General features: G+C 38.4%; 1 protein-coding gene across 7 annotated transcripts in view; it reads left to right on the top strand.

The window, feature by feature from the left end:
* Positions 1-26,934, top strand: part of ATRN (attractin) — a 177,829-nt gene that overhangs the window by 117,356 nt on the left and 33,539 nt on the right. For 6 of the 7 annotated variants that reach the window (XM_073236857.1, XM_073236853.1, XM_073236855.1 and 3 more), the window contains exons 22-24: positions 2,946-3,040; positions 6,575-6,653; positions 8,409-8,566. In XM_073236857.1, coding sequence (XP_073092958.1) covers positions 2,946-3,040; positions 6,575-6,653; positions 8,409-8,566 — 332 coding nt within the window. Of the gene's footprint in view, positions 1-2,945; positions 3,041-6,574; positions 6,654-8,408; positions 8,567-9,982; positions 10,874-26,934 lie in introns of those variants that run through there. The other variant, XM_073236856.1, reaches the window with a different exon arrangement.

The following is a 26,934-nucleotide window of genomic DNA, read 5'->3' on the forward strand; positions in this document are numbered from 1 at the left end:
CAAAACATCCACGGATGCAGAAGATTTCTCTCAAAGCAGGGGGGGTGAGGTTCTGAGCCTCACCTCTGTTGATCCCCAAATTCTCACCTGATGGCCCCCCTGCGACTGTGCCTGTCTTAGGTTGTTCCTCCCTTGAGGAATCTTATTCTTTAGGGTTTTTTATGTACAATATCATGTCATCTGCAAACGGATAGTTTGACTTCTTCCTTACCAATCTGGTCTAATTACCATTTCTTACCAATGGTAATTACCATTCCTTAACAATAATGTCTAATTGCTGTGGCAACAACCTCCAGAACTATGTTGAATAAAAGTGGAGACAGTGGGCATCCTTGTCTTTTTCCCAGTCTTAAAGGACAGGGTTTCAGCTTCTTGCTGTTAAGTATGATGTTGGCTGTGGTTTGTCATATATGGCCTTTATTATGTTGAGGTACTTGCCCTCTATACCCATTGTGTTGAGAGTTTTTATTATGAATGGATGTTGAATTTTGTCAAATGCTTTTTCGGCATCTATGGAGATGACCATGTGGTTTTTGTACTTCTTTTTATTGATGTGGTGGATGATGTTGATGGATTTTCTCATATTGTACCACCCTTGCATCCCTGGAATAAATCCTACTTGATTGTCGTGGATGATCTTTTTAATATATTTTTGAATTCAGTTTGCTAATATTTTGTTGAGTATTTTTGCATCTATGCTCAGAGGTATATTGGTCTATAGTTTTCTTTTTTGTGGTGTCTTTTCCTGGTTGTGGTATTAGAATTATGCTGCCCTTGTAGAATGAGTTTGCAAGTGTTCCCTCCTCTTCTACTTTTTGGAAAACTTTAAGGAGGATGGGTATTAGGTCTTCACTAAATGTTTGATAAAATTCACCCATGAAGCCATCTGGTCTAGGTGTTTTGTTCTTAGGTAGCTTTTTGATTACCAATTCAATTTCATTTCTGGTAATTGGTTTATTCAGATTTTCTGTTTCTTTCTGGGTCAGCCTTGGAAGGTTTTGTTTTTCTCAAAAATTGTCCATTTCTTGTAGGTTATCCAGTTTGTCAGCATATAATTTTTCATAGTATTCTTTAATAATTCTTTGTATTTCTGTGGTGTCCATAGTGATTTTTTCTTTCTCATTTCTGATTCTGTTTATGTGTGTAGACTCTCTGTTTTTCTTAGTAAGTCTGACTAGGGGTTTATCTATTTTATTTATTTTCTTGAAGAACCAGTTCTTGCTTTCATTGTTTTATTCTTCTCGATTTTATTTATTTCTGTTCTAATCTTTATTCTGTCCTTCCTTCTACTGACTTTGGGCCTCATTTGTTCTTCCTTTTCTAGTTTCGTTAATTGTTAGTTTAGACTGTTTATATGGGATTGTTCTTCTTTCCTGAGGTAGGCCTGTATTGCAATATACTTTCCTCTTAGCACAGCCTTCACTACAAGGGTAGGGTATTTTAATAACCTCTTCTGAAACTTGTGGATATTATCCTTAAATAACATACCAAAATGGACAACTAGTCATTTTTTAAAGGTTAGTTACAATGTGGAATCTGAAACCACATCAGTGAATTTTTTGTAACCTCATGCATTCTAATGTATCTTGAAAAATAAAAGCCAGTATAAGGGTTTTACCAATGATAGGGAGAAACTGGAACCACCATGCCATGCCTGCATTCTTTTTGGGAATGTAAAATGGTATTATAGCTACTTTAGAAAGCAATTGACAGTTTCTTAAATAGTTAAAAGTAAACTTAACTCTCCATTTCCCTCTTTCCCCAGTCCCTCGCAATCACTATTCTACTTTCTGTCTCTGTGGATTTGACTACTCTGGGTATTTCATGTAAATGGAACCATATAGTATTTGTTTTTTTGTGACTGGATTCTCATTTAGCATAATGTCCTCAAGGTTCATTCATGTTGTAGCATGTGTCAGAATTTCCTTCCTTTTTAAGGATGAATTCCAATGCATGTATATGCCACATGTTTATTCATTCATCCATCATTGGGCACTTGAGTTGCTTCCACCTTTTGGCTTTTTTGAGTAATAACTGATCTGTTTGGCTGCTATGAACATGAGTACAAATATCTCTCTTCAAGTTCCTGCTTTTAGTTCTTTTTGAGTGTGCTCAGAAATGGAATTGCTGGATCATTGGTAATTCTGTGTTTAATATTTTAAGAAACTGATGTATTGCTTTCCACAGTGGCCACACCGTTTTGCATTCCTTCTAGCAGTATTTAAAGGTTCCAGTTTCTCTCCATCCTTACCAATACTTGTTATTTCCTGATGTTTTGGTAGTAGCCACCTCATGCAAGTGAGGAGCATCTCAGCATCTCATTGTGGTTTGATTTGGATTTCCGAAGGTTAATGATGTTGAGCATCTTTTTATGTGCCTATTGACCATTTGTATATCTTCTTTGAAATAGCTATTCAAGTTCTTTGTCCATTTTTAAATTGGGTTGTACAGTAGACTTTCTAGAATAAAGTTACACCATCTTTGACCAGTAGGCTCTCTTTCAAGCTGTATTCTTTTACTGTATCACATTAGTCTTTCAATGCACCCTTGCTTTCTAGGGTAAGATAACTAAGCACATATTCCTTGCTCTAGACCTGGAATCAACCATTTTTCCATGGAGTCTTGCTTCCTTTTATACCATTAATTTATAACCTTGTATCTCCAAGCAAAACTTAGCATGTAATAGATGTACAATTAATATTTGTAGGTGAGTTGGGTTGGAGCCTAAGATCTCAGCTAGAGTGATGACATAAAGAGGGTTTGGTAGGTTAACCCAAATAGGATCATACTCTCCAAAGACCTGATTCCTTTTGAAAAACCTTCTGGTCTCTGTCTATAAATGAGCCAAAAGTGTGCTTGGATATCTATAAAAAAATTAACCTATATCTCTAGAGAATATTATGTTTTGTTTCAATTTTTAAAATTGCATTTCTTTCTTTCCATAGATACTCTTCTTATAGACTATCAGTTCACCTTTAGCCTATCCCAGGAAGATGACCGCTATTACACAGCCATCAATTTTGTGGCTACACCTGATGAAGTAAGATTTTCAAAGTCTTTTTGCTTTATTTTGAACTTGTGTGGATCTTTTTCTTGATCATTATGGAGAAGCACTGCCCTAACAGTGGGCTCCAGAGTGGAAAACACAGGATGATGTTTAGCAGTGCAAGAAAGAAATGTTAGAATCTATATTTTAGTTCCTTTCCATCTAAAAGGCAGGTTATTAAATTTATCAGCATCTGATACACAGACTGACATACCTGGTTTGCCCATCCGCAGCCCCTTAAAAAAAAGAAAGGATACTGTAAAGGGATTTCTCCCCATCAGAGTCAAATGGCAGAGCCCAGATTTACTCTCTCAGAATGGACCAGAGGCTTAAAAAGTACCCACAAAGAAACTGCATATTGAAATTCATGCCAGTGACCCAAGGAAGATGGCAGAAGTGACACTTCTGTCCCTGAATAAGTTGTTGGTTTTGTTAGGAAGACAAACAGTGAAGGTTTAGCTTGGTTCAACAAGAAGTCAGCCAGAAGTAATTGAAATTACTAAGACCTCTATTTGAAATGTGGATTTATATCTACTTCCATTAATGATGAGCCCCAGCCTGTCATAAGGCATTGCCTAGTGGTAGAAGGGAGCCAACATAGCATGACTTAATTAAAAGGAAGCATCTAGACCATGAAGATACACCTGTGCCATTTCTTTGATGAAATACATTCAATACCCACTCCAATACATGATGAAATTTTACTAAACTTGATGATAAATTGCTTAGGAGCCTCCTTGGAAATTTCTTATATCTCATCATATACATAAAGCCATTTACCATTTATAAAATTCCTGTCACCATACATGTACCAAATTCCAGGTGGAAAACAATATGACAATATGCCAAAGTATATTGTTAACAAATGTTACCAGCAAACATTGCTAGATTTTAAAAAGAAAGTAAATCAGTAGTAGAACAAAGCCCACAGTGTGGGATATTTCCTTTACAATTAAATGAAAGTAAGATTTGTTTTTATATCCCCAGCAATATTAAAATTAAGAAGAGATAGATGTACTAGAGAAGAAGCATTCTCATGAGTGAATAGCTTTTTAAATAAAAATAACGAATGACTTTAAGCAAAAATGTTTTGTGAAAAAACTGCAAAAACTGCATAGGCATATCATTTGAGTGTCTGTGTGATGGGAATTTTAAAAAATAAAAGGTCTTAGGATAAAGTTTTAGTGAAAGTACCATGCAATGAAATTTATTTCCTACCTTATTCATAAGCAAGTGGCTGAAGTGCTCAGTCTTTCAGGATGTAATTGATGTTAATTTTATTTTAAATGAACATAGGAGAGTCAGTAATACTTTTTAACAAGGTGGGGAGTGAACATGAAAATATTTGGACCTTCTGGAGTTCCCTGTTTATCTCATGACAGAATATTTAATAGAGTTGTCCAGTGTATATATTCTGTCTTTTACAAAAGCATGAGGACTTCAAGTTTATTGATTCTTTATTGAAAGAAATAATTGTTGCTGGTGTGCTGCCAGCAAAATATTAAACATAAATAAACACTTGAGTTGCCCCTTCAAGAAGAAGGTGAAGTTATATCAATAAATGGGAAGGTAACCGCTTTGTGAGAGAAACTTCTGATTTGGATACCATATTTTGAAAATGGCTATTTGGAAATGTTAACATTGCTGTGATTTTGTGCTATAAAAACTATAAAAAAAAACAGCCTCTAAAAATTTAATTTTATAATTTATTTATGGTCTTTACAAATGAAGAATTTCAGCAGGATTGGATTTATTTTTAAAGTGTAAAAATGTAACATCTGATTAATTTGCAGAGACAATTATTTGACCCTAAGAAAGAGATTTATTAGCCAAATTTTCATGAAAACTAAAAATTAGTATAATTTACCCTGCATAGCCAACAGTGTACTTCTTCCAATTGGCTCAGCACATTTCTCAGAGACATCTTCATCAGTCATTCAAACCAAGAATCAAAATAAATTCAGCTAGCTCTTCAAATTGCTGTATCGTACGTGGTAAACAAGGTTTTCAAGGCTAATAAAGCACATTCAGTCATACTTCTCTTGAAATAGTACTTTAAGTGAGAGAAAAATGTTTTTCAAATCATGAGTGAATGCAGTCAAGAATTTTTAAATTTTAAATCTTTTTTTTTAAACCATTTCCATTTTAGAGAATTTTACACTATATAATCTATCAGTTCAGAATAACCTGGGTTTAATTCATAAGTACATATAAATTGAGGCACTTGATCAAGTGTTTTACTGATAGGAGTGAGCTCTCCAGATGTTTGGAAACAGCTGTCCAGAGGATCCTTAGGCTGAGTCCCCCTAACATAGTTGCAGCATGTAAGTGACTGAGCTCTGGCCAGGGTTTTCTTTCTTTCTTTCTTTCTTTTTTTTTTTTTTTTTTTTAGAGTAGTGGTTCTCAAACTTTAATAGGCATTATAATCCAGCAGTTTTTTAAAACCAGGTTGCCAGAACTCAGCTTAGTTTCTGATTCAGGAGGTCAGTGGTGGGGCTCAAGAACTTGCATCTCCCAAGTAATGGTGGTGCCAATAGTCTAGGATAACACTTCATAAATCACTAAATTGTACCTTATCTGATCAACATGATAAATCTTAAATAGAATGTTAAGTGATAAAAGCAAGTTGTAAGAGAATGGATATTCTTTGATATCATTTATATAAAATTTAAAAACATATGCACACCACACATACACAACTACAGATAGATACCTATGCACTAAAAATAAAATAAATAAAAAGAATATGCATGGGAATGATAAAGCAATAAATTTTTTTTTTTTTTTTTTACAATCATTAATCCATCTCAAGTCTAATTCTCGTCAGTCTCCAGTCTTCTGAAGCATAACAAACAAGTTCTTACATGGTGAACGAATTCTTACATAGTGAATAAATTCTTACATGGTGAACAGTACAAGGGCATTCATCACAGAAACTTTCGGTTTTGATCACGCATTATGACCTATAAACAATCAGGTCAAATATGAATATTCGTTTGATTTTTGTACTTGATTTATATGTTGATCCCACATTTCTCCCTTTATTATTATTATTATTTTTATTTTTAATAAAATGCTGAAGTGGTAGGTAGATGCAAGATAAAGGTAGAAAACATAGTTTAGTGCTGTAAGAGGGCAAATGTAGATGATCAGATGATCAGGTGTGTGCCTATGGATTAAGTATTAATCCAGGCTAGACAAGGGCAGCAGAACATCCACGGATGCAGAAGATTTCTCTCAAGATGGTTTTCTTTTTTAAAGATACTTTTCCATGGGGTTGGGCATTTGATGAATCATAAAATTCCATATATTTTTGTGGGAGAGAAATGAAATTTATTTGAGGTATATTGCTTATGTTGGTTAAGTATGTGGCTGATTCTTCTATAAAGCATGAATTTCTCTTAAGACATTGTAAAATACCTGTTTTGTAATTAAGCAAGTTGAGAGTAGTAAACTTTAATTACTGCTTTCTTTTAAAATCTGGAAACTGTTACAGCTGATTTTTTAATTATCTGCACCTCTCATCAGCAAAACAGGGATTTGGACATGTTCATCAATGCCTCCAAAAACTTCAACCTCAATATCACCTGGGCCGCCAGCTTCTCAGGTAAAGACACACCTAGAAAAGACCATCTGAGTAGAGGTAATAGATTGAGAAGCATGATGGAGAAGTTGACAAGGGAGCTCTGGAGACAGACAGGAGGTTGAAACCCACCTTTGCCACTTAATAAGTGGGAGACCTTGAGCAAATATGTAAACCCCTCTCTAGACCTTAGTGTTTTCATTAGAAAGCGAAGCTAACAATACATATCTCCTAGAACTGTTTTGTGGATTAAATTAGGTTATACATGCCAGTGCCCTCTGTGGTGGCAGCCTCAGTACATGCTCTCTACCCCTGCTCTCACTACCACTAGTAGCGTTGCTGCAGCTGCCCCAGCATGGCCATTATCTCATCCCCCTCCATGCTTCAGAAGTGAAAGATGCAAGTGATTCATAGATTAAGCAATAGGAACATTTTAAACAGAATGAGATTTCTGTACAAGTACAGGGAAGTGTACTTTGGGAATTGAATCAAGCTCTAAGAGCACAGCTTTTTGCTCTGTTGTTATCTTACTGTGACTCACTAAAGAAGATCTGGGCAGAAAGCCTGTTAAGAAATAAAGGGTGGGCCTGATGTAGTGGTTAAGAACATAGCTCGACAGGCCTGGGTTTGAATTCTGCGTGTTACTTACCATGCTGTACTATGCTATTAGGCAGATTACTTAGGCTTTCTGAGCCAGTTTGCTCATTGATAAAATGGGAAACTAAAAACACCTAGCTATGTAGAGTGCTGTCAAGATTAAACAAAATAATAAAGGAAGTCATCAATGTGGTATTTGAAACATAGTAAATTCTCACTAAATGGTAACTGTTTCATCGTCATTATTACTATTACAATGTTTTTTGGTCAAAACAACCAATTAGACTGAAGCAAAATAAAAACAAACCTTTGCCTGTCACTTTATGTTTATCATACCTTCAGAGATTTCACTGATTTCAGAAAAAGTTCAGAAACTTACAGTGAGAAGAGACTTTTAAGAAAAAGTCTGAATTATCAGAGCATTTTTCTGATGAATGGCAATACCTCTGAGTGTGTGAATGATTTGCAATGAGTGTCCAGTGGGATCTGACAATCTTGGCTCCAGTCACGGGATTTAATTTAGGGGGAAAATGTATTTCACGAATCTTCATGGACACTAGAATGTCTGGCTGAGGGAGAATGCGAATGCCAAAGGAATAGGATGTATACCAGATGAAGGGGCTTGCATTCAGTTGTAGTCACCCCTGGAGCGCCTTCCTACCACTGCTGTTGAGACTTGAGGTCATTACTAGTCAGGAAGTGGGGGGAATCTCTCCCTGGTAGGCAGGTCTGGAGCACTACCGAACAGGTGTAAAGAGGAAGCAGAGCAGTTGAAGTGTTGTGGGCAGTTCATGCCATTGCTTGTAATGGGATTCTAGTGGCATGTGATTTTCTCAGTCACACGTAGCCTGTTGCAGCAGAGGGAAGTTGCAGGGATTCCTGGTAAAACCATTCTAGTTGAAGGTATGGGCTTGTGTATAAGCCTTCCTGGCTTCAAATTCCAAATCCATTTCTTCTTGGTGTGTGACCAGATTACATAATTTCTCTGAACCTTTATTTCCTGATCTGTAAATGAGGAAAATAATAAAGTTGTTACGATTGAATGAAATTGAGCACTTAAAGCCTGTTCCTACACCATAGTAAGTGTTTAGTAAACACAAACCATTGGCCTTAATAATGAGGGCAGATTCCATCCAAAAGAAAAAAAAAGGCTCTTCCATTTCATTTTTTTCTTCCTAACAGCTGGAACCCAGGCTGGAGAAGAAATGCCTGTTGTTTCGAAAACAAACATCAAGGAATACAAAGATAGTTTCTCTAATGAGAAGTTTGATTTTCGTAACCACCCAAATATCACTTTCTTTGTTTATGTCAGTAATTTTACCTGGCCCATCAAAATTCAGGTAAGATGTGTTTTTTGGTCTCACCTGCAGACAGTGAAATCTCTACAGTGGGAACTAAATTCACTAATTTGGAACTTGTGGTAAATGAGATGTACAGTATAGCTTTGCCTTTGTAATATCTATGGCAAAGGAGCACTGAACATGTAGATACTGTAAAGATCATAGTGGGAGTGGTTTAAATCACTAATGGAGGAGAGTTGCAAGCACTTTGGAAGTGAGTTGACATCTAACAAATTTGGTAGTTAAAACTATATTCAATCCTTCATTGAGTACTTGCTATGAAAAGCCTGTAGAGCTGTAAGCAAAAGAGCTTTAATTCTGGAGTAAGTCAGGTGTGTGTAAGTGAAGCAGAGACATGTTTCACCAGTGAAAGTGTTGCATGAAAAGATCCCCAAAATGCTATCTGTTTAAAGAGGATAGGATGAAGTGTGCTGGGAGGCAGTATAAAGTTGAGTTTAAGAGCATAGGCCTTGCTGTCAGATGGATGTGGGTTTGAGTCCTGTTTTGTTCCTATACACAGTATGTAGCCTCTCCATGTCTCAAATTCTTTGGGCCCATTACCTGAAGAGGCAGGTCTAAGAGTTCATGTTGACTGCTGCAGTCACTGTGGTTAACCAGCTGCTGCTCCTCTCTGTTCCCAGGGGACTGCTGGTCTTCCCTCTTATAAGACCCATGGCCCCATTTTTGCTCTTTATAATCATCCATCACTCTGTCCTCAAGGCCTTGCCTCAGTACTTTCTGCTTTTACCCCCTTCATTGTGGGTAAATGTGGAAGTCAGGGATGGGTAGACTCTGAGTGACTGTTTCACTTTTAGCCATGGAAACATGGTCACCGGACTGGGGCTGTGACTGGTTGCCACCTTTCAGAAGCATGTTGTCACTGGTCACTTTGGGTGGGTTTGAAATCTAGTTTTGGTGGTTTAGTGTTCATGCCTTGGGACTGTGAGTAAGTGAACAATCTTCCTTTCTGGGATATGGAAGACAGGCTCTGTGTTGTGTTTTTTCTCACCATCCTTTCTCCTTTCCTGCCTTGATGGCCTACAGATTTGTTCATCCTCTAATCTGCTTCTCCCTTTGCTCCTGCACACTCGCTGCTTCCCTCTTCAGCCAGCCCTCTCGTAGGCATTGACCACACTGCCTATGTCATTGTCCTCTTATGCATCTACCCGTCAGCTCACGGCAGTCTGCCTCCTTCCCGCACACTGTCTTAGCAACTCCAGTGACTGAATTCTTCAGTTCCCTCTCCTTCTCATGGAGTTATTTGAGTCACTGTCTTGCCTTCCTGTTCCTTTCCTTCCCTGATTCTCTGGTCAGTCTTTTTAGGAGATCTTTTTCCTTAGACATTGGGATTATCTGAGATTCAGGTGTTGGTTCTGTTTGGTCTTCTTCTCACACAGTTTTCCTGGTTAATTCCAGCCCATTTGTAGGACTTACTTCTGTACTGGTGATTCTCAGCACTCTTGTCTGCAGCCAAGCTTACAGTTGAACTCTGGACCAGGATTCTTGGTTGCTGCCCAAACAGCTCTACCTGGACATTCACGAGCTCCCTGCATTCAGCATTCACTCATTCTTGTGACCTTACCCATCAAGCCTGTGCTTCCTTTCTCAGTGAATGGTGCCATCCTGTTGTATAAGCCAGGATTCTGGAAATCATTTGCATTCCTGGGATAAACCTGACTTGGGCATGATGTATTCTTTCTTACTTTACACATTGCTGAATTCAGTTTGCTAACATTATGGTTAGAATTTTTTTTATCAATTACATGAGTGAGTATGTCTGATAATTTTCCCTGCCTGTCCTTGGTACAGTTTTTTTTAAAATTAATTAATTAATTAATTTTGTTGTCATTCATCTATAATTACATGAAGAATATTATTTTTACTAGGGTCCCGCCTTCACCAAATCCCCCCAACAAATCCCATTACAGTACTGTCCATCATCATAGTAAGATACTGTAGATTCGGTGCAGTTTTTATATAACTTTTAATAACTAAATTGAGTTTTCTACCTCATTTCTAGAAGAGATTTTATAAGATTAGAATTATGTGAACCTTGAATACATGATAGATCTCTCTTGTAAAATCATTTGATTCTGATGCTTTATCTGTGGAAATTTTTTTTTAGCTGCTGATTCAACTTCTTTAATACAGGATAATTTGGATTTTCTCTTTCTGTTTGAGTCACTTAAGATAACTTTTTTCTTGATATTTTATTATTCATATGTTTTTAAGTGTATTAACAGTTATTCACAATATCCTCTTTTCAGCATCTGTGCTTCTGTGTACTAAATCATACAATTAAAAATGGTTAAAATAGTAAATATTGTCTTACATATATCTTAGCCCAATTAAAAGAAAAGTTTTAAAAATCTCAGCAATACAATGGGGAAATGACAGCCTCTTCAACAATTGGTGTTGGCAAAACTGGACAGCTACATGCAAGAGAATGAAACTGGATTATTGTCTAACTCCATACACAAAAGTAAACTCAAAGTGGATCAAAGACCTGAATGTAAGTCATGAAACCATAAAACTCTTAGAAGAAAGCATAGGCAAAAATCTCTTGAATATAAACATGAGCAACATTTTCCTGAACACATCTCCTTGGGCAAGGGAAACAAAATAAAAAATGAACAAATGGGACTACATCATGCTAAAAAGCTTCTGTACAGCAAAGGACACCATCAGCAGAACAAAAAGGCATCCTACAGTATGGGAGAATATATTTGTAAATGACGTATCCGACAAGGGGTTAACATTGAAAATATATAAAGAACTCAAATGCCTCAATACCCAAAAAACAAATAACCCTATTAAAAAATGGGCAGCAGATATGAACAGACACTTCTCCATTAAGAAATTCGATGGCCAACAGGCACATGAAAAGATGCTCCACATCTCTCATTATCAGGGAAATGCAAATTAAAACCACAATGAGATATCAGCTCACACCAGTTAGGATGGCCAACATAGAAAAGACTAGGAACAACAAATGCTGGTGAGGATGCAGAGAAAGGGGAACCCTCCTACACTGCTGGTGGGAATGCAAGCCAGTTCAACCATTGTGGAAAGCAGTATGGAGGTTCCTCAAAAAACTAAAAATAGAAATACTGTTTGACCCAGGAATTCCACTCCTAGGAATTTACCCAAAGAATGCAGAGCCCAGTTTCAAAAAGATGCACTCCTATGTTTATTGCAGCACTATTTACAATAGCCAAGAAATGGAAGCAGCCTAAGTGTCCATCAGTCGATGAATGGATAAAGAAGAGGTGGTACATATACACAATGGAATATTATTCAGCCATAAGAAGAAAACAAATCCTATCATTTGCAACAACATGGATGGAGCTTGAGGGTATTATGCTCAGTGAAATAAGCCAGGTGTAGAAAGACAAGTACCAAATGATTTCACTCATGTGGAGTATAAGAACAAAGGAAAACTGAAGGAACAAAACAGCAGCAGAATCACAGAACCCAAGAATGGACTAAGAGTTACCAAAGGGAAAGGGACTGGGGAGGATGGGTGGGAAGGGAGGGATAAGGGCAGGGAAAAAGAAAGGGGTCATTATGATTAGCATGTATAATGTGGGGGGTGGGGCAGGGAGAGGGCTTTATAACACAGAAGACAAGTAGTGACTCTCTAGCATCTTACTACGCTGATGGATGCTGATATCCTAAAGGGTATGTGATTGGGACTTGACAATGGGGGAAATCTAGTAACCACAATGTTGCTCAAGTAACTGTATATTAATGATACCAATTTTTTTAATCAGCAAAAAAATAAGTAAATAAGTAAATGCCAAAAAAAAGTCAGCGAAATTTTTTTTTGTAGATGTAGGCAGACAACTTTATTCTAAAATTGATATGAAAAGGCAGAGATTCTTGAATAGCTATACTAACAGTTTTGAAAAGAGAGGAATGAAGTGGCTATTGGTAGAGGGATAGACATGAATCAACAGAATGCAATAAAGCTCTGAAATAGGACCATATAAATATGTCCAACTGATTTTTGACCAAAGAAGAAAGGCAATTCAATGAAGGAAGGATAGCCTCTTCAACAAGTGGTGCTAGAACAATTTGACAACTGAAACAAATAAATGAACTTCACATCTTACTCAAAACATGAGAACTACTCAGAAAAACTCAATATGGGTCACAGATTTAAATGTAAAATGTGAAACTATGAAACTTTTATTTAAAAAAAAACAGGAAATCTTCTAAGAAAATCTCCTAAAGCTAGGCAAAAGATATTTAGAATTGACAATAAAAACATGACCATAAAAGGAGAAATCAATCAATTGCACCACATCAAAACCAAAAGCTTTTGTTGTGTGAAAGTCCCTGGTAAGAGGATGAAAAAAGCTACATAGAGGGAGAAATTATTTGCAAACTGTATTTCCAAGAAAGCATTTATATCTAGAATATTAGAAGTCTCAAAAGTTAACATTAAAAATATCAAAATAGGCAAAAGACATTAAGAGACGTTTTGTCAAAGAGGATAAACATACAGCAAATAACTACACAAAAGATGTTCAGCATCAAAACCATTAAAGAAGTACAAATTAAAACCACAATAAGTTGTTACTGTGCACCCTTCTAAATAGGGAAAATTTAAAATAGTGATAAACCAGTGCTAGAGAGGATGCAGAGAAATTGAATTACACATACATTGCTGGTGGGAAAGTAAGATGGTACAGCCGTCTGGAAATAGTTCGGCATTTTCTTACAAAACTAAACTTGTATTTACTATAGAGACCAGCAGTTGCACTCCTGGACATTTATCCTAGAGAAATAAAAATCTATGTTCATGTAAACACTTGCACACCAATATTTATAGCATCTATACAGCAGCAGTCTGCAGCTTTATTCATAGTAGTCCCAAACTGGATATAACCCGTTACCTTCAGTAGGTGAATGATTAAATAAACTCTGGTTACATACATATTGTGGAGCAGCAATAAAAAACAATCAAACTATTGCTACAACTTGGACAAATCCCAAGGTAATTTTGCTGTGTGGGAAGGGGGGGAAATCTTAGAAATTTACATACTGCATGATACCATTGCTATAACATTTGAAAACAAAAATTTTAGACCAGATATAGATAAAAATATATCTACTGAAGCTTCAGCTTTCTCTGGGTTCTAATTCTTAACCTCTAGACCCTCTTTTAAAAGGGGTCATCTGATCAGGTCAGGGTGAGGAGATTATACAGGATGTACACACCAAGGTAGTGGGAAACTTGGGGGGAACCAGGGATTTAGGTTGTTTGACTCCAAAGTGGTTGAGCTCTAGGTTCCAGTCAGTATAATTTCAATTTAGTGACATCTAACACTATCAAATTATAGATGATATATTTTTATAAAATACTTGATTTGGATTCTAGCAAATACTGTATTGACTTGCTTTAAGTTGAGGTTATTTTCATAGTGACTTACCTCATTATATTCTGAATCAGGTGAACTTCAGGCTTTGTTGTATATAGCTGAAAAATGATTAATATTTTCAAGATTCTTAGTGAAAGTCTTGACTTATGCTGCTGACATTTTTCCCATTTGGAAAGAGTATGCTGTGTATAAACAGGCTTTTGTGCTGGAGATAGGCATGCTGTTGCCAATGCTGAGTTACAGTTTTATTCTCCCAGTACCCTGTTGCTCCACCCTCTGAAAGTCGCTGAAATGGTTTTAGAGCATTTCCTTCTGGAGAGCTCTCTTCCCCAGGCTTACTTTTTTAAAGTACTAATTTTAAGTGAAGAATCAAAGAAATGTTGGTATTCTGCCTGATTTTTTACTGGTCTCACCTGGGTGGGATCACTCACTTGCCTAAGATCCGTTTATGAAAGCTGCATCCAGGAGCACTTTTGAAAACAAACGATGGCGTGCTCTCCATTTAGTTTGCCAAGCTTTCCTTGAACAGGCAGGTAAGTTCTACTGAAAATTTTTTTTGCTCTTTGGTACAACTATCTGCAGTATTTGTAACAGTGTGACTAGACCTGTGGCATCATGTGTTCAGTGTCTTCCCATGACACTGGTTCTCTCTGCTTGGTACCGTGTCTGGCTGCACACTGCATGGAGGGCTGAGCCTGCATCTTCCTAAGCAGTGCAGTTGTGTGCTCAACAGAGAGGGCTGTGCATTACTTTATTGCTGTTTTCCTCAGAGCCTTAGCTTTTCTACATTCAGTTAACTCTTAAACACACCCATGCACACACAGAGACTACAAATTCAGTACAAATGTACACTCTTTTGAGGACGAGAGTAGGGAAATGTCTAAACCATGCAGTGTGTGTAGGCCAGTTAAATTTCAGTATGGCTTTCAATGCAAGCAGAAGCCTTTTTTTTTTTTTGTCTTTGATTCTTGTTTTTTAAAGCAAAATAGCTGAGGAAATCTAATTATCTACTAGAAATTAATGTAAACATTGATGCTGTAAAAATGGTAATGCTACACTCAAGTTCCTTCACTCTGAACCGATCCCAAGATTCTTTTCCATAATTAGGAACAGATCGAAACCTGTAACTCCTAACTGAGGGAATTTGAAACTTACTGTAAAAATATTTGTAGATTTTTTTAAACCCACCGAGACTGAAAAGGCCTTTGTGTAGGAGAGTCGTGGGTGTGTTGGGGCCAGTTGTGCCTATTCTGGGCTTGGTTGCTCCTGTGAGTAAGTGCCCTCCCTCAGACCCTGCTTTGTGAAAGCCATCCCAGGTGTTCTCCCACATAAGCAAGGACTTGACTTAGCCATGCACATAGTTTGGGAGGGTAGATATTCAGGCATAGAGAATGGACAGGCAGGCCTTGTGTGTGAGGTGGGAAGGTGGGTGGTGAAGCTGGGTTCCTGGCTTGTTAACTGGCTCTGCAACAGAGGTGGTTATTGTAATGTGGAACTAATATTAAAGCCTCTCCTAGCAGAAAGTGTTTCATCTGCTAGTTTATGTAAGAGGGTAGTGTTCACAAGTGAAGGCAACACAGAATTTGTATTGAGAACTGGGCATTGATTTAGACTTTAGAGTTATGTTTATGGGCACTAACAGGATTGCTATACTGAGCAAAGGATGCATGAAACTTGTTGACGCAGATACATTTTTTTTTAGTAACCACTTTATGAGAGGTGATTCACATAGCACACAGTTCACCCATTTAAAGCACACAATTTAGTGGTTTTTAGTATATTCATAGAGTTGTGCAACTATGACCACAATCAATTTTAGAATATTTTCACCACTCCAAAAAGAAATCCTGTGCCCAATACCAGTCACTTCTCATTCCTCCCTCCCCCCAACCCCTGGCAACCCCCAGGCTACTCTCTTGTCTGTAATAGATTTACCTATTCTGAAATAGCTCATAAAAATTGAATCACATAATATATGGTTCTTTGTGACTGGCTTCTTTCACTTAGCATGTTTCAAGGCTTGTCCATATTTAGTATGTTTCAGTACTTCATTCCATTGTATGGATATACCGTTTTGTTTATCCACTCAGCTGTTGTTGGATACTTGGGTTGTTTTCATTCTTTGGTTGTGAAGAGTGTCAGATACACTTTTAGCGTTTACATTTATTATATATAGACATTCCTGCTGGTGTTAGATATCTGTACCTTAAGAGTGTCAAGAATTGTATAGCCAAGAATTACATTTAGAATTAAACTACTTAAAAGTGCACATCTTTGTTTCAAGTGGCATTTAAGGTTCTTGTACTACCTCGTGGTTTTCATCATGACCATTATTTATTATTCCTTCTACTTGAAAGGCTGCTCTCTCCAGCTTTTCACCTGTAGCTTTGGCTCTTTCTGCTCAGCTCTTCAGTGCCATTGTTCTCTTGAATTTCCTCCAGACGCTTTGTCCCTGGACAGTCTCATCCCCCCCATCTGTGAACACCAGCTATACTGGGCCAGATGGTCTCCGTGTCCAACAGGCCTCTCTCCCATGATCTCCACAGCCAGAACCCACTAGGCTTCCTTTAGCATTTGCTCATTCAGCAGACTTTGTGGCCCAGAATAGCAGCCATGAATGGGCAGAAGCAGCTATTATCAATCACTGGGTGGCAGGGTGTGTCCCCATGCAGGGATGAGAGGGGAGGTTCCGCATCACCTGAGTCTAATGAGGAGGGGCAGCCCCGTTTTACGGAACAGGAGGTTGGGGAAGGGGCATGCCCACTCTCAAAAACTACCAGGAGTTTAGTGGCACTGAAGTAACAGCTCTGTGAGCAAAATGCTGGAGAGCTAAGCAGAGGCTGTCATGAAGAGACTGCAGGTTTCTGCTGAGGGGTTTGTACCATAGTCTGAAAACCACTGGGAGTCACTGAAGTGTTCTAAGCCAAGAAGTGACCAAAGATCAGTGTTTTGGAAGACCCATTCTGGCAGCACTTGGGAGAATGGAATGGAGGAGCAAGGCTTGAGTAAGGGGAATCCTGGGAGAACTTTTTGTTTTGGTATCATTAATATACAATCACATGAGCAACACTGTGGTTACTATATTCCCCCCATGATCAAGTCCCCACCACATACCCCATTACAGTCACTGTCCATTAGCGTAGTAGGATGCTATGGAGTCACTACTTGTCTTCTCTGTGCTATACTGCCTTCCCTATGCCCCCACCCCTATGTAATGTGTGCTAATCATAATGCCCCTTATTCCCCTTGTCCCTCTCTTCCCACCCACACTCCCCAGTTCCTTTCCCTTTGGCAACTGTTAGTCCATTCTTGGGTTCTGTGATTCTGCTGCTGTTTTGTTCCCTCAGTTTTTCCTTTGTTCTTATGCTCCTCAGATGAGTGAGATCATTTGGTACTTGTCTTTCTCTGCCTGGCTTATTTCACTGAGCATAATACCCTCTAGCTCCATCCATGTTGTTGCAAATGCTAGGATTTGTTTTCTTCTTATGGCTGAATAATATTCCATTATGTATATGTACCACATCTTCTTATCCATTCATCTACTGCTGGACACTTAGGTTGCTTCCATTTCTTGGCTATTGTAAATAGTACTGTGATAAACATAGGGGTGCATCTGTGTTTTTGAAACTTGGATCCTGCATTCCTCGGGTAAATTCCTAGGAGTGGAATTCCTGGGTCAAACCGTGTTTCTATTTTTAGTTTTTTGAGGAACCTCCATACTGCTTTCCAGAATGATTGAACTAGCTTGCATTCTCCCCAGCAGTGTAGGAGGGTTCCTCTCACCAGCATTTGTTATTCCAAGTCTTTTCTATAGTTGGCCATCCTAACTGGTGTTAGCTGATATCTCATTGTGGTTTTAATTTGCATTTCCCTGATAATGAGAGATGTGGAGCATCTTTTCATGTGCCTGTTGTCCATCTGAATTTCTTCTATGGAGAAGTGTCTATTCATATCCACTGCCTATATTTTAATAGGGTTATTTGATTTTTGAGTATTGAGGTGTGTGAGTTCTTTGTATATTTTGGACGATAACCAATCCCTTGTCAGATATGTCATTTACATGTTCTGCTGATGATGTCCTTTGCTGTACAGAAGCTTTTTAGCATGATGTAGTCCCATGTATTCTTTTTCTTTTTTCTGTGAAATCTTTGTAGGGTTTTTTTTTTTTCGGTAACATTAACCTATAACTACATGAGGAACATTATGTTTACTAGGCTCCCCCATTCACCATGTACGCCCCGCCCACAAACCCCATTACAGTCACTGTCCATCAGCATAGTAAGATGCTGTAGAGTCACTACTTGTCTTCTCTGTGTTGCATATCCCTCCCCGTGCCCCCCCCCACATTATACATGCTAATCGTAATAACCCCTTTCTTCCCCCCCTCTCCATTATGTCTCCTTTCCCACCCATCGTCCCAAGTCCCTTTCCCTTTGGTGACTATAAGTCCATTCTTGGGTTCTGTGATTCTGCTGCTGTTTTGTTCCCTCAGTTTTTGCTTTGTTCTTATGCTCCTCAGATGAGTGAGATCATTTAGTACTTGTCTTTCTCTGCCTGGCTTATTTCACTGAGCATAATACCCTCTAGCTCCATCCATGTTGTTGCAAATGGTAGGATTTGTTTTCTTCTTATGGCTGAATAATATTCCATTATGTATGTGTACCACATCTTCCTTATCCGTTCATCTACTGATGGACACTTAGGTTGCTTCCATTTCTTGAGTATTGTAAATAGTACTGTGATAAACATAGGGGTGTGTATGTCTTTTTCAAACTGGGCTGCTGTATTCTTAGGGTAAATTCCTACAACTGGAATTCCTGACTCAAATGGTATTTCTATTTTGAGGTTTTTGAGGAACCCCCATACTGCTTTCCACAATGGTTGAACTAATTTACATTCCCACCAGCAGTGTTGGAGGGTTCTCCTTTCTCCAAAACCTCGCCAACATTTGTTGTTGTTTGTCTTTTGGATCGTGGTGGTCCACACTGGTGTGAGGTAATATCTCATTGTGGTTTTAATTTGCATTTCTCTGATGACTAGCGATGTGGAGCATCTTTTCATGTGCCTGTGGGCCATCTGAATTTCTTCTTTGGAGAACTGTCTGTTCAGCTCCTCTGCCCATGTTTTAATTGGATTATTTGCTTTTTGTTTGTTGAGGTGCATGGGCTCTTTATATATTTTGGGTGTCAGCTCTTTATCGGATCTGTCATTTATGAATACATTGTCCCATACTGTAGGATGCCTTTTTGTTCTATTGATGGTGTCCTTAGCTGTACAGAAGCTTTTCAGATTGATATAGTCCCACTTGTTCATTTTTGCTTTTGTTTCCCTTGCCTAGGGAGGTATGTCCATGAAGAAGTCACTCATGTTTATGTCCAAGAGATTTTTGCCTGTGTTTTTCTCTAAGAGTTTTATGGTTTCATGACTTACATTCACGTCTTTGATCCATTTCGAATTTACTTTTGTGTATGGGGTTAGAGAGTGATCCAGTTTCATTCTCTTACATGTAGCTGTCCAGTTTTGCCAACACCAAATGTTGAAGAGGCTGTCATTTCCCCACTGTATGTCTATGGCTCCTTTATCGTATATTAATTGACCATATATGTTTGGGGTAATGTCTGGAGTCTCTGTTCTGTTCCACTCGTCTGTGGCTCTGTTCTTGTGCCAGTACCAAATTGTCTAGATTACTTTGGCTTTGTAGTAGAGCTTGAAGTTGGGGAGTGATATCCCCCCCACTTTATTCTTCCTTCTCAGGATTGCTTTGGCTATTCGGGGTCTTTGGTGGTTCCCTATAAATTTTGAACTATTTGTTCCATTTCATTGAAGAATGTTGTTGGTAATTTGATACAGATTGCATCGAATCTGTATATTGTTTTGGGCAGGATGGCCATTTTGACGATATTAATTCTTCCTAGCCAGGAGCATGGGATGAGTTTCCATTTGTTAGTGTCCTCTGTAATTTGTCTTAAGTGTCTTACAGTTTTCAGGGTATAGGTCTTTCACTTCCTTGGTTAGGTTTATTTCTAGGTATTTTATTCTTTTTGATGCAATTGTGAATGGAATTGTTTTCCTGATTTCTCTTTCTGTTAGTTCAATGTTAGTGTATAGGAAAGCCACAGATTTCTGTGTATTAATTTTGTATCCTGCAACTTTGCTGAATTCCGATTTTAGTTCTAGTAGTTTTGGAGTGGAGTCTTTAGGGTTTTTTATGTACAATAAATATCATGTCATCTGCAAATAGTGACAGTTTGACTTCTTCTTTACCAATCTGGATTCTTTGTATTTCTCTGTTTTGTCTAATTGCCATGGCTAGGACCTCCAGAACTATGTTGAATACAGTGGGGAGAGTGGGCATCCCTGTCTTGTTCCTGATCTCAGAGGAAAATCTTTCAGCCTCTTGCTGTTCAGTATGATGTTGGCTGTGGGTTTGTCATATATGGCCTTTATTATGTTGAGGTACTTGCCCTCTATACCCATTTTGCTGAGAGTTTTTATCATGAATGGATGTTGAATTTTGTCATGCTTTTTCAGCATCTATGGAGATGATCATGTGGTTTTTGTCCCTTTTGTTGATGTGGTGGATGATGTTGATGGATTTTCGAATGTTGTACTATCCTTGCATCCCTGGGATGAATCCCACTTGGTCATGGTGTATGATCCTTTTGATATACTGTTGAATTCTGTTTGCTAATATTTTATTGAGTATTTTTGCATCTACATTCATCAGGGATATTGGTCTGTAATTTTCTTTTTCGGTGGGGTCTTTGCCTGGTTTTGGTATTAGGGTGATTTATAGAATGAGTTTGGGAGTATTCCCTCCTATTTTATTTTTTGGAGCACTTTAAGGAGAATGGATATTATGTCTTCTCTGTGTGTCTGATAAAATTCCGAGGTAAATCCGTCCGGCCCCAGGGTATTGTTCTTGGGTAATTTATTGATTACCGTTTCAATTTCTTTGCTCGTAATTGGTTTGTTTAACTTTTGTGTTTCTTCCTTGGTCAGTCTTGGGAGGTTGTATTTTTCTAGGAAGTTGTCCATTTCTAGGTTTTCCAGCTTGTTGGCATATAGGTTTTCATAGTAGTCTTTAATAATTCTTTGTATTTCTGTGGGGTCTATCGTGATTTTTCCATGCTTATTTCTGATTCTGTTGATTTGTGTTGATTCTCTTTTTCTCTTAATAAGTTTGGCTAGAGGCTTATCTATTTTGTTTATTTTCTCAAAGACCAGCTCTTTGTTTTGTTGATTTTTGCTATTGTTTTATTCTTCTCAATTTTGTTTATTTCTTCTCTGATCTTTATTATGTCCCTCCTTCTGCTGACTTTAGGCCTCATTTGTTCTTCTTTCTCCAGTTTCGATTATTGTGATGTTAGACTATTCATTTGGGATTGTTCTTCCTTCTTCAAGTGTGCCTAGATTGCTATATACTTTCCTCTTAAGACTGCTTTCGCTGCATCCTACAGAAGTTGGGGCTTAGTGTTGTTGTTGTCATTTGTTTCTATATATTCCTTGATCTCTTTTGATTTGTTCATTGATCCATTGATTATTTAGAAGCATGTTGTTGAGCCTCCAGGTGTTTGTGAGCCTTTTTGTTTTCTTTGTAGAATTTATTTCTACTTTTATACCTTTGTGGTCTGAAAAATTGGTTGGTAGGATTTCAATATTTTGGAATTTACTGAAGCTCTTTTTATGAGCTAGTATGTGGTCTATTTTGCAGAATGTTCCATGTGCACTTGAGAAGAATATATATTCTGTTGCTTTTGGATGTAGAGTTCTATAGATGTCTATTAGGTCCATCTGTTCTAGTGTGTTGTTCAGTGCCTGTGTGTCCTTACCTATTTTCTACCCGGTAGATCTATCCTTTGGAGTGAGTGGTGTGTTGAAGTCTCCTAAAATGAATGTATTGCAGTCTATTTCCCTCTTTAGTTCTGTTATTATTTGTTTCACAAATGCTGGTGCTCCTGTGTTGGGTGCATATATATTTAGAATGGTTATATCCTCTTGTTGGACTGAGCCCTTTATCATTATGTAGTATCCTTCTTTATCTCTTGTTACTTTCTTTGTTTTGAAGTCTATTTTGTCTGATATTAGTACTGCAACCCCTGCTTTCTTCTCACTGTTGTTTGCCTGAAATATGTTTTTTCATCCCTTGACTTTTAGTCTGTACCTGTCTTTGGGCTTGAGGTGAGTTTCTTGTAAGCAGCATATAGATGGGTCTTGCTTTTTTATCCATTCTATTACTCTGTGTCTTTTGATTGGTGCATTAAGTCCATTTACATTTAGGGTGACTTGAGAGATATGTACTTATTGTCATTACAAGCTTTAGATTCGTGGTTACCAAAGGTTCAAGGTTAGCTTCTTTAGTATCTTACTGCCTAACTTAGCTCACTTATTGAGCTGTTATATACACTGTCTGGAGATTCTTTTCTTTTCTCCCTTCTTATTCCTCCTCCTCCATTCTTCATATGTTGGGTGTTTTGTTCTGTGCTCTTTTTAGGAGTGCTCCCATCTAGAGAAGTCCCTGTAAGATGCCCTGTAGAGGTGGTTTGTGGGAAGCAAATTCCCTCAGCTTTTGCTTGTCTGGGAATTGTTTAATCCCGCCATCATATTTAAATGATAGTCGTTCTGGATACAGTATCCTTGGTTCAAGGCCCTTCTGTTTCATTGCATTAAATATATCATGCCATTCTCTTCTGGCCTGTAGGGTTTCTGTCGAGAAGTCTGATGTTAGCCTAATGGGTTTTCCTTTATAGGTGACCTTTTTCTCTCTAGGTGCCTTTAAAACTCTTTCCTTGTCCTTGATCCTTGCCATTTTAATTATTATGTGTCTTGGTGTTGTCCTCCTTGGATCCTTTCTGTTGGGGGTTCTGTGTATTTCCATGGTCTGTTCGATTATTTCCTCCCCCAGTTTGGGGAAGTTTTCAGCAATTACTTCTTCAAAGAGATTTTCTATCCCTTTTCCTCTTTCTTCTTCTTCTGGTACCCCTAATACGAATATTGTTCCTTTTGGATTGGTCACATAGTTCTCTTAGTATTGTTTCGTTCCTGGAGATCCTTTTATCTCTCTCTATGTCAGCTTCTCTACATTCCTGTTCTCTGGCTTCTATTCCTTCAATGGCCTCTTGCGTCTTATCCATTCTGCTCATAAATCCTTCCATGTTTTGTTTCACTTCTGTGATCTCCTTCCTGACATCTGTGATCTCCCTCCAGACTTTGTCCCATTGCTCTTGCATTTTTCTCTGCATCTCATCCCATTGCTCTTGCATTTTTCTCTGCATCTCTGTCAGCATGTTCATGATTTTTATTTTGAATTCTTTTTCAGGGAGACTGGTTAGGTCTGTCTCCTTCTCAGGTGTTGTCTCTGTGATCTTTGTCTGTAATCTTTTCCTTTGACAAGGAAAGAGTTTTAAAGGCAGCTAGAGAGAAAAAGGTCACCTATAAAGGAAAACCCATCAGGCTAACATAGAGATAAACTATAGAGATAGTTTGCAGAGCTGGTACGTGTGACAGCTGGGAGAGCTTTCCTCCTTGTTGGTTTGTGGGCTTCCTCTCCTGGGAGAATAGCGACCTGTAGTGGTTTATGCTTGGCAGCTGTGCGCAGACAGGGCTTCTGCTACATGCCCGGTTGCTATGGAGTTTATCTCCGCTGTTTCTGTGGGCGTGGCCTGGCTGGGGCTGCCCCTCCAAAGTGGTGGAGCCCCGTTGGAGGGGGAGCAGCCGGGAGGTTATTTATCTCCTTAAGGGGCCTCTGTGCTCCCTGTTGCCCAGAGGGTTAGAGTGCCCAGAGATCCCCAGATTCCCTGCCTCTGGGCTAAGTGTCCTGTCCTGCCCCTTTAGGACTTCCAAAAAGCACTCTCCAAACCAAAACAACAGCAACAACGAAAGAGCAAAAAAAGTAAAAATAAATAAAAGAGGGAAAAACGCGTGATTTTCTTTGTCCTCAGGTGCCGCTCTCAGGCACCCGCTCACTGGTCTTGCTGCCCTGTTTCCCTAGTATTGGGGTCCCTGTCCCTTTAAGGCTTCCAAAAAGCACTCACCAAAAAAGAAAAGGGAGAAACGCGCGATTTTCTTTGTCCTCAGGTGCCAGTCTCAGGCACCCGCTCACTGGTCTTGCTTCCCTGTTTCCCTACTATTGGGGTCCGTGTCCCTTTAAGGCTTCCAAAGAGCACTCGCCAAAAAAAAAAAAAAGAAAAACCACTCCCGTTTCTTTGTTCTCCGGCGTCGGCCTCAGGCACCCGCTCACCAGTCCTGCCACCCTGTTTCCCTAGGATCCAGGACCCCATGCATGCACTGTGTCTGTGCTCTGGTCCCGAATCCTGGGGCTGGGTGTTTAGCAGTCCTGGGCTCTCTCTCCCCCCTGCTGACTCCTCTCCACCAGCCAGGAGCTGGGGGGAGGGGTGCTCGGGTCCTGCTGGGCCAGGGCTTGTATATTACCCCTTCGCCAGGTGCTGGGTTCTTGGGCAGGTATGGATGTGGTCTGGATGTTTTCCTGTGTCTTTTGGTCTCTATTTTAGGAAGAGTTGTCTTTGTTATATTTTCATAGATATATGTGGTTTTGGGAGATTTCTGCTGGTTTACTCATGACGCCATCCTGGCTCCGCCCCCCTCCACTTATGTTTATGTACAGGAGATTTTTGCCTGTGTTTTTTTCTAAGAGTTTTATGGTTTCATGACTTACATTCAGGTCTTTGATCCATTTGGAGTTTACTTTTGTGTATGGGGTTAGACAGTGATCCAGTTTCATTCTCTTACATGTAGCTGTCCAGTTTTGTCAGCACCATCTGCTGAAGAGACTGTCATTTCCCCATTGTATGTCCATGGCTCCTTTATCGTATATTAATTGACCATATATGTTTGGGTTAATGTCTGGAGTCTCTATTTTGTTCCACTGGTCTGTGGCTCTGTTCTTGTGCCAATACCAAATTGTCTTGATTACTAAGGCTTTGATGTAGGGCTCGATGTTGGGGAGCAAGATCCCCCCCACTTTATTCTTCCTTCTCAGGATTACTTTGGCTATTCACGGTCTTTGGTGGTTACATATGAATTTTTTAACTATTTGTTCCAGTTCATTGAAGAATGCTGTTTGTAATTTGATAGGGAGTGCATCAAATCTGTATATTGCTTTGGGCAGGATGGCCATTTTGATGATATTAATTCTTCCTAGCCAGGAGCATGGGATGAGTTTCCATTTGTTAGTGACCTCTTTAATTTCTCTTAAGAGTGTCTTGTAGTTTTCAGGGTATAGGTCTTTCACTTCCTTGGTTAGGTTTATTCCTAGGTATTTTATTCTTTTTGATGCAACTTTGAAAGGAATTGTTTTCTGATTTCTGTTTCTGCCAATTCATTGTTAATGTATAGGAATGCTACAGATTTCTGTGTATTAATTTTGTATCCTGCAACTTTGCTGAATTCAGATGTTAGATCTAGTAGTTTTGGAGTGGATTCTTTAGGGTTTTTTATGTACAATATCATGTCATCTGCAAATAGTGACAGTTTAACTTCTTCCTTGCCAATAGAATGCCTTTTTTTTCTTCGTGTTGTCTGATTGCCATGGCTAGGACCTCCAGTACTGTGTTGAATAGAAGTGGGGAACGTGGACATCCTTGTCTTGTTCCCGATCTTAAAGGAAAAGCTTTCACCTTCTCACTGTTAAGTATAATGTTGGCTGTGGGTTTGTCATATATGACTTTTATTTTGTTGAGGTACTTGCCCTCTATGCCCATTTTGTTGAGAGTTTTTATCATGAATGGATGTTGAATTTTGTTGAATGCTTTTTCAGCATCTATGGAGATGATCATGTGATTTTTGTCCTTCTTTTTGTTAATGTGGCGGATGATGATGATGGATTTTCTAATGTTGTACCATCCTTGCATCCCTGGGATGAATCCCACTTGGTCGTGGTGTATGATCCTTTTGATATATTTTTTAATTCAGTTTGCTAATATTATTTGAGTATTTTTACATCTACGTTCATCAGGGATATTGGTCTGTAATTTTCTTTTTTGGTGGGCTGTTTACCTTGTTTTGGTATTAGGGTGATATTGGCTTCATAGAATGAGTTTGGGAGTATTCCCTCCTGTTCTATTTTTTGGAAAACTTTAAGGAGAATTGGTATTATATATTCTTTGTATGTCTGATAAAATTCCTAGGTAAATCTATCTGGCCCGTGTTTTTTTCTTGGGTAATTTTTTGATTATGGCTTCAATTTCTTTGCTGGTAATTGGTTTGTTTAGACTTTGTGTTTCTTCCTTGGTCAGTCTTGGCAGGTTGTATTTTTCTAGGAAGTTGTCCATTCTAGGTTTTCTAGCTTGTTAGCATATAGATTTTCATAGTATTCTCTAATAATTCTTTGTATTTCTGTTGGGTCCGTTGTGATGTTTCCTTTCTTGTTTCTGATTCTGTTGATGTGTGTTGATTCTCTTTTTCTCTTAATAAGTTTGGCTAGAGGCTTATCTATTTTGTTTATTTTCTCAAAGAACCAGCTCTTGGTTTCATTGATATTTTGTATAGTTTTATTTTTCTCAATTTTGTTTTTCTTCTCTCATCTTTATTATGTGTATTTCTCCTTCAGCTGACTTTAGGCCTCATTTGTTCTTCTTTTTCCAATTTCGATAATTGTGACATTAGACTGTTCATTTGGGATTGTTCTTCCTTCTTTAAGTATGCCTGGATTGCTGTATACTTTCCTCTTAATACTGCTTTTGCTGCATCCCACAGAAGTTGGGGCTTTGTGTTGTTGTTGTCATTTCTTTCCATATATTGCTGGATCTCCATTTTAATTTGGTCGTTGATCCATTGATTATTTAGGCGTATGTTGTTAAGCCTCCATGTGTTTTTGAGCCTTTTTGCTTTCTTTGTACAATTTATTTCTAGTTTTATACTTTTGTGGTCTGAAAAGTTGATTGGTAGGATTTCAATGTTTTGGATTTTATTGAGGCTCTTTTTGTGGCCTAGTATGTGATCTATTCTGGAGAGTGTTCCATG

Source organism: Manis javanica, chromosome 5, assembly GCF_040802235.1.
Source record: "Manis javanica isolate MJ-LG chromosome 5, MJ_LKY, whole genome shotgun sequence".
In the NCBI taxonomy this organism is placed as follows: Eukaryota; Metazoa; Chordata; class Mammalia; order Pholidota; family Manidae; genus Manis; species Manis javanica.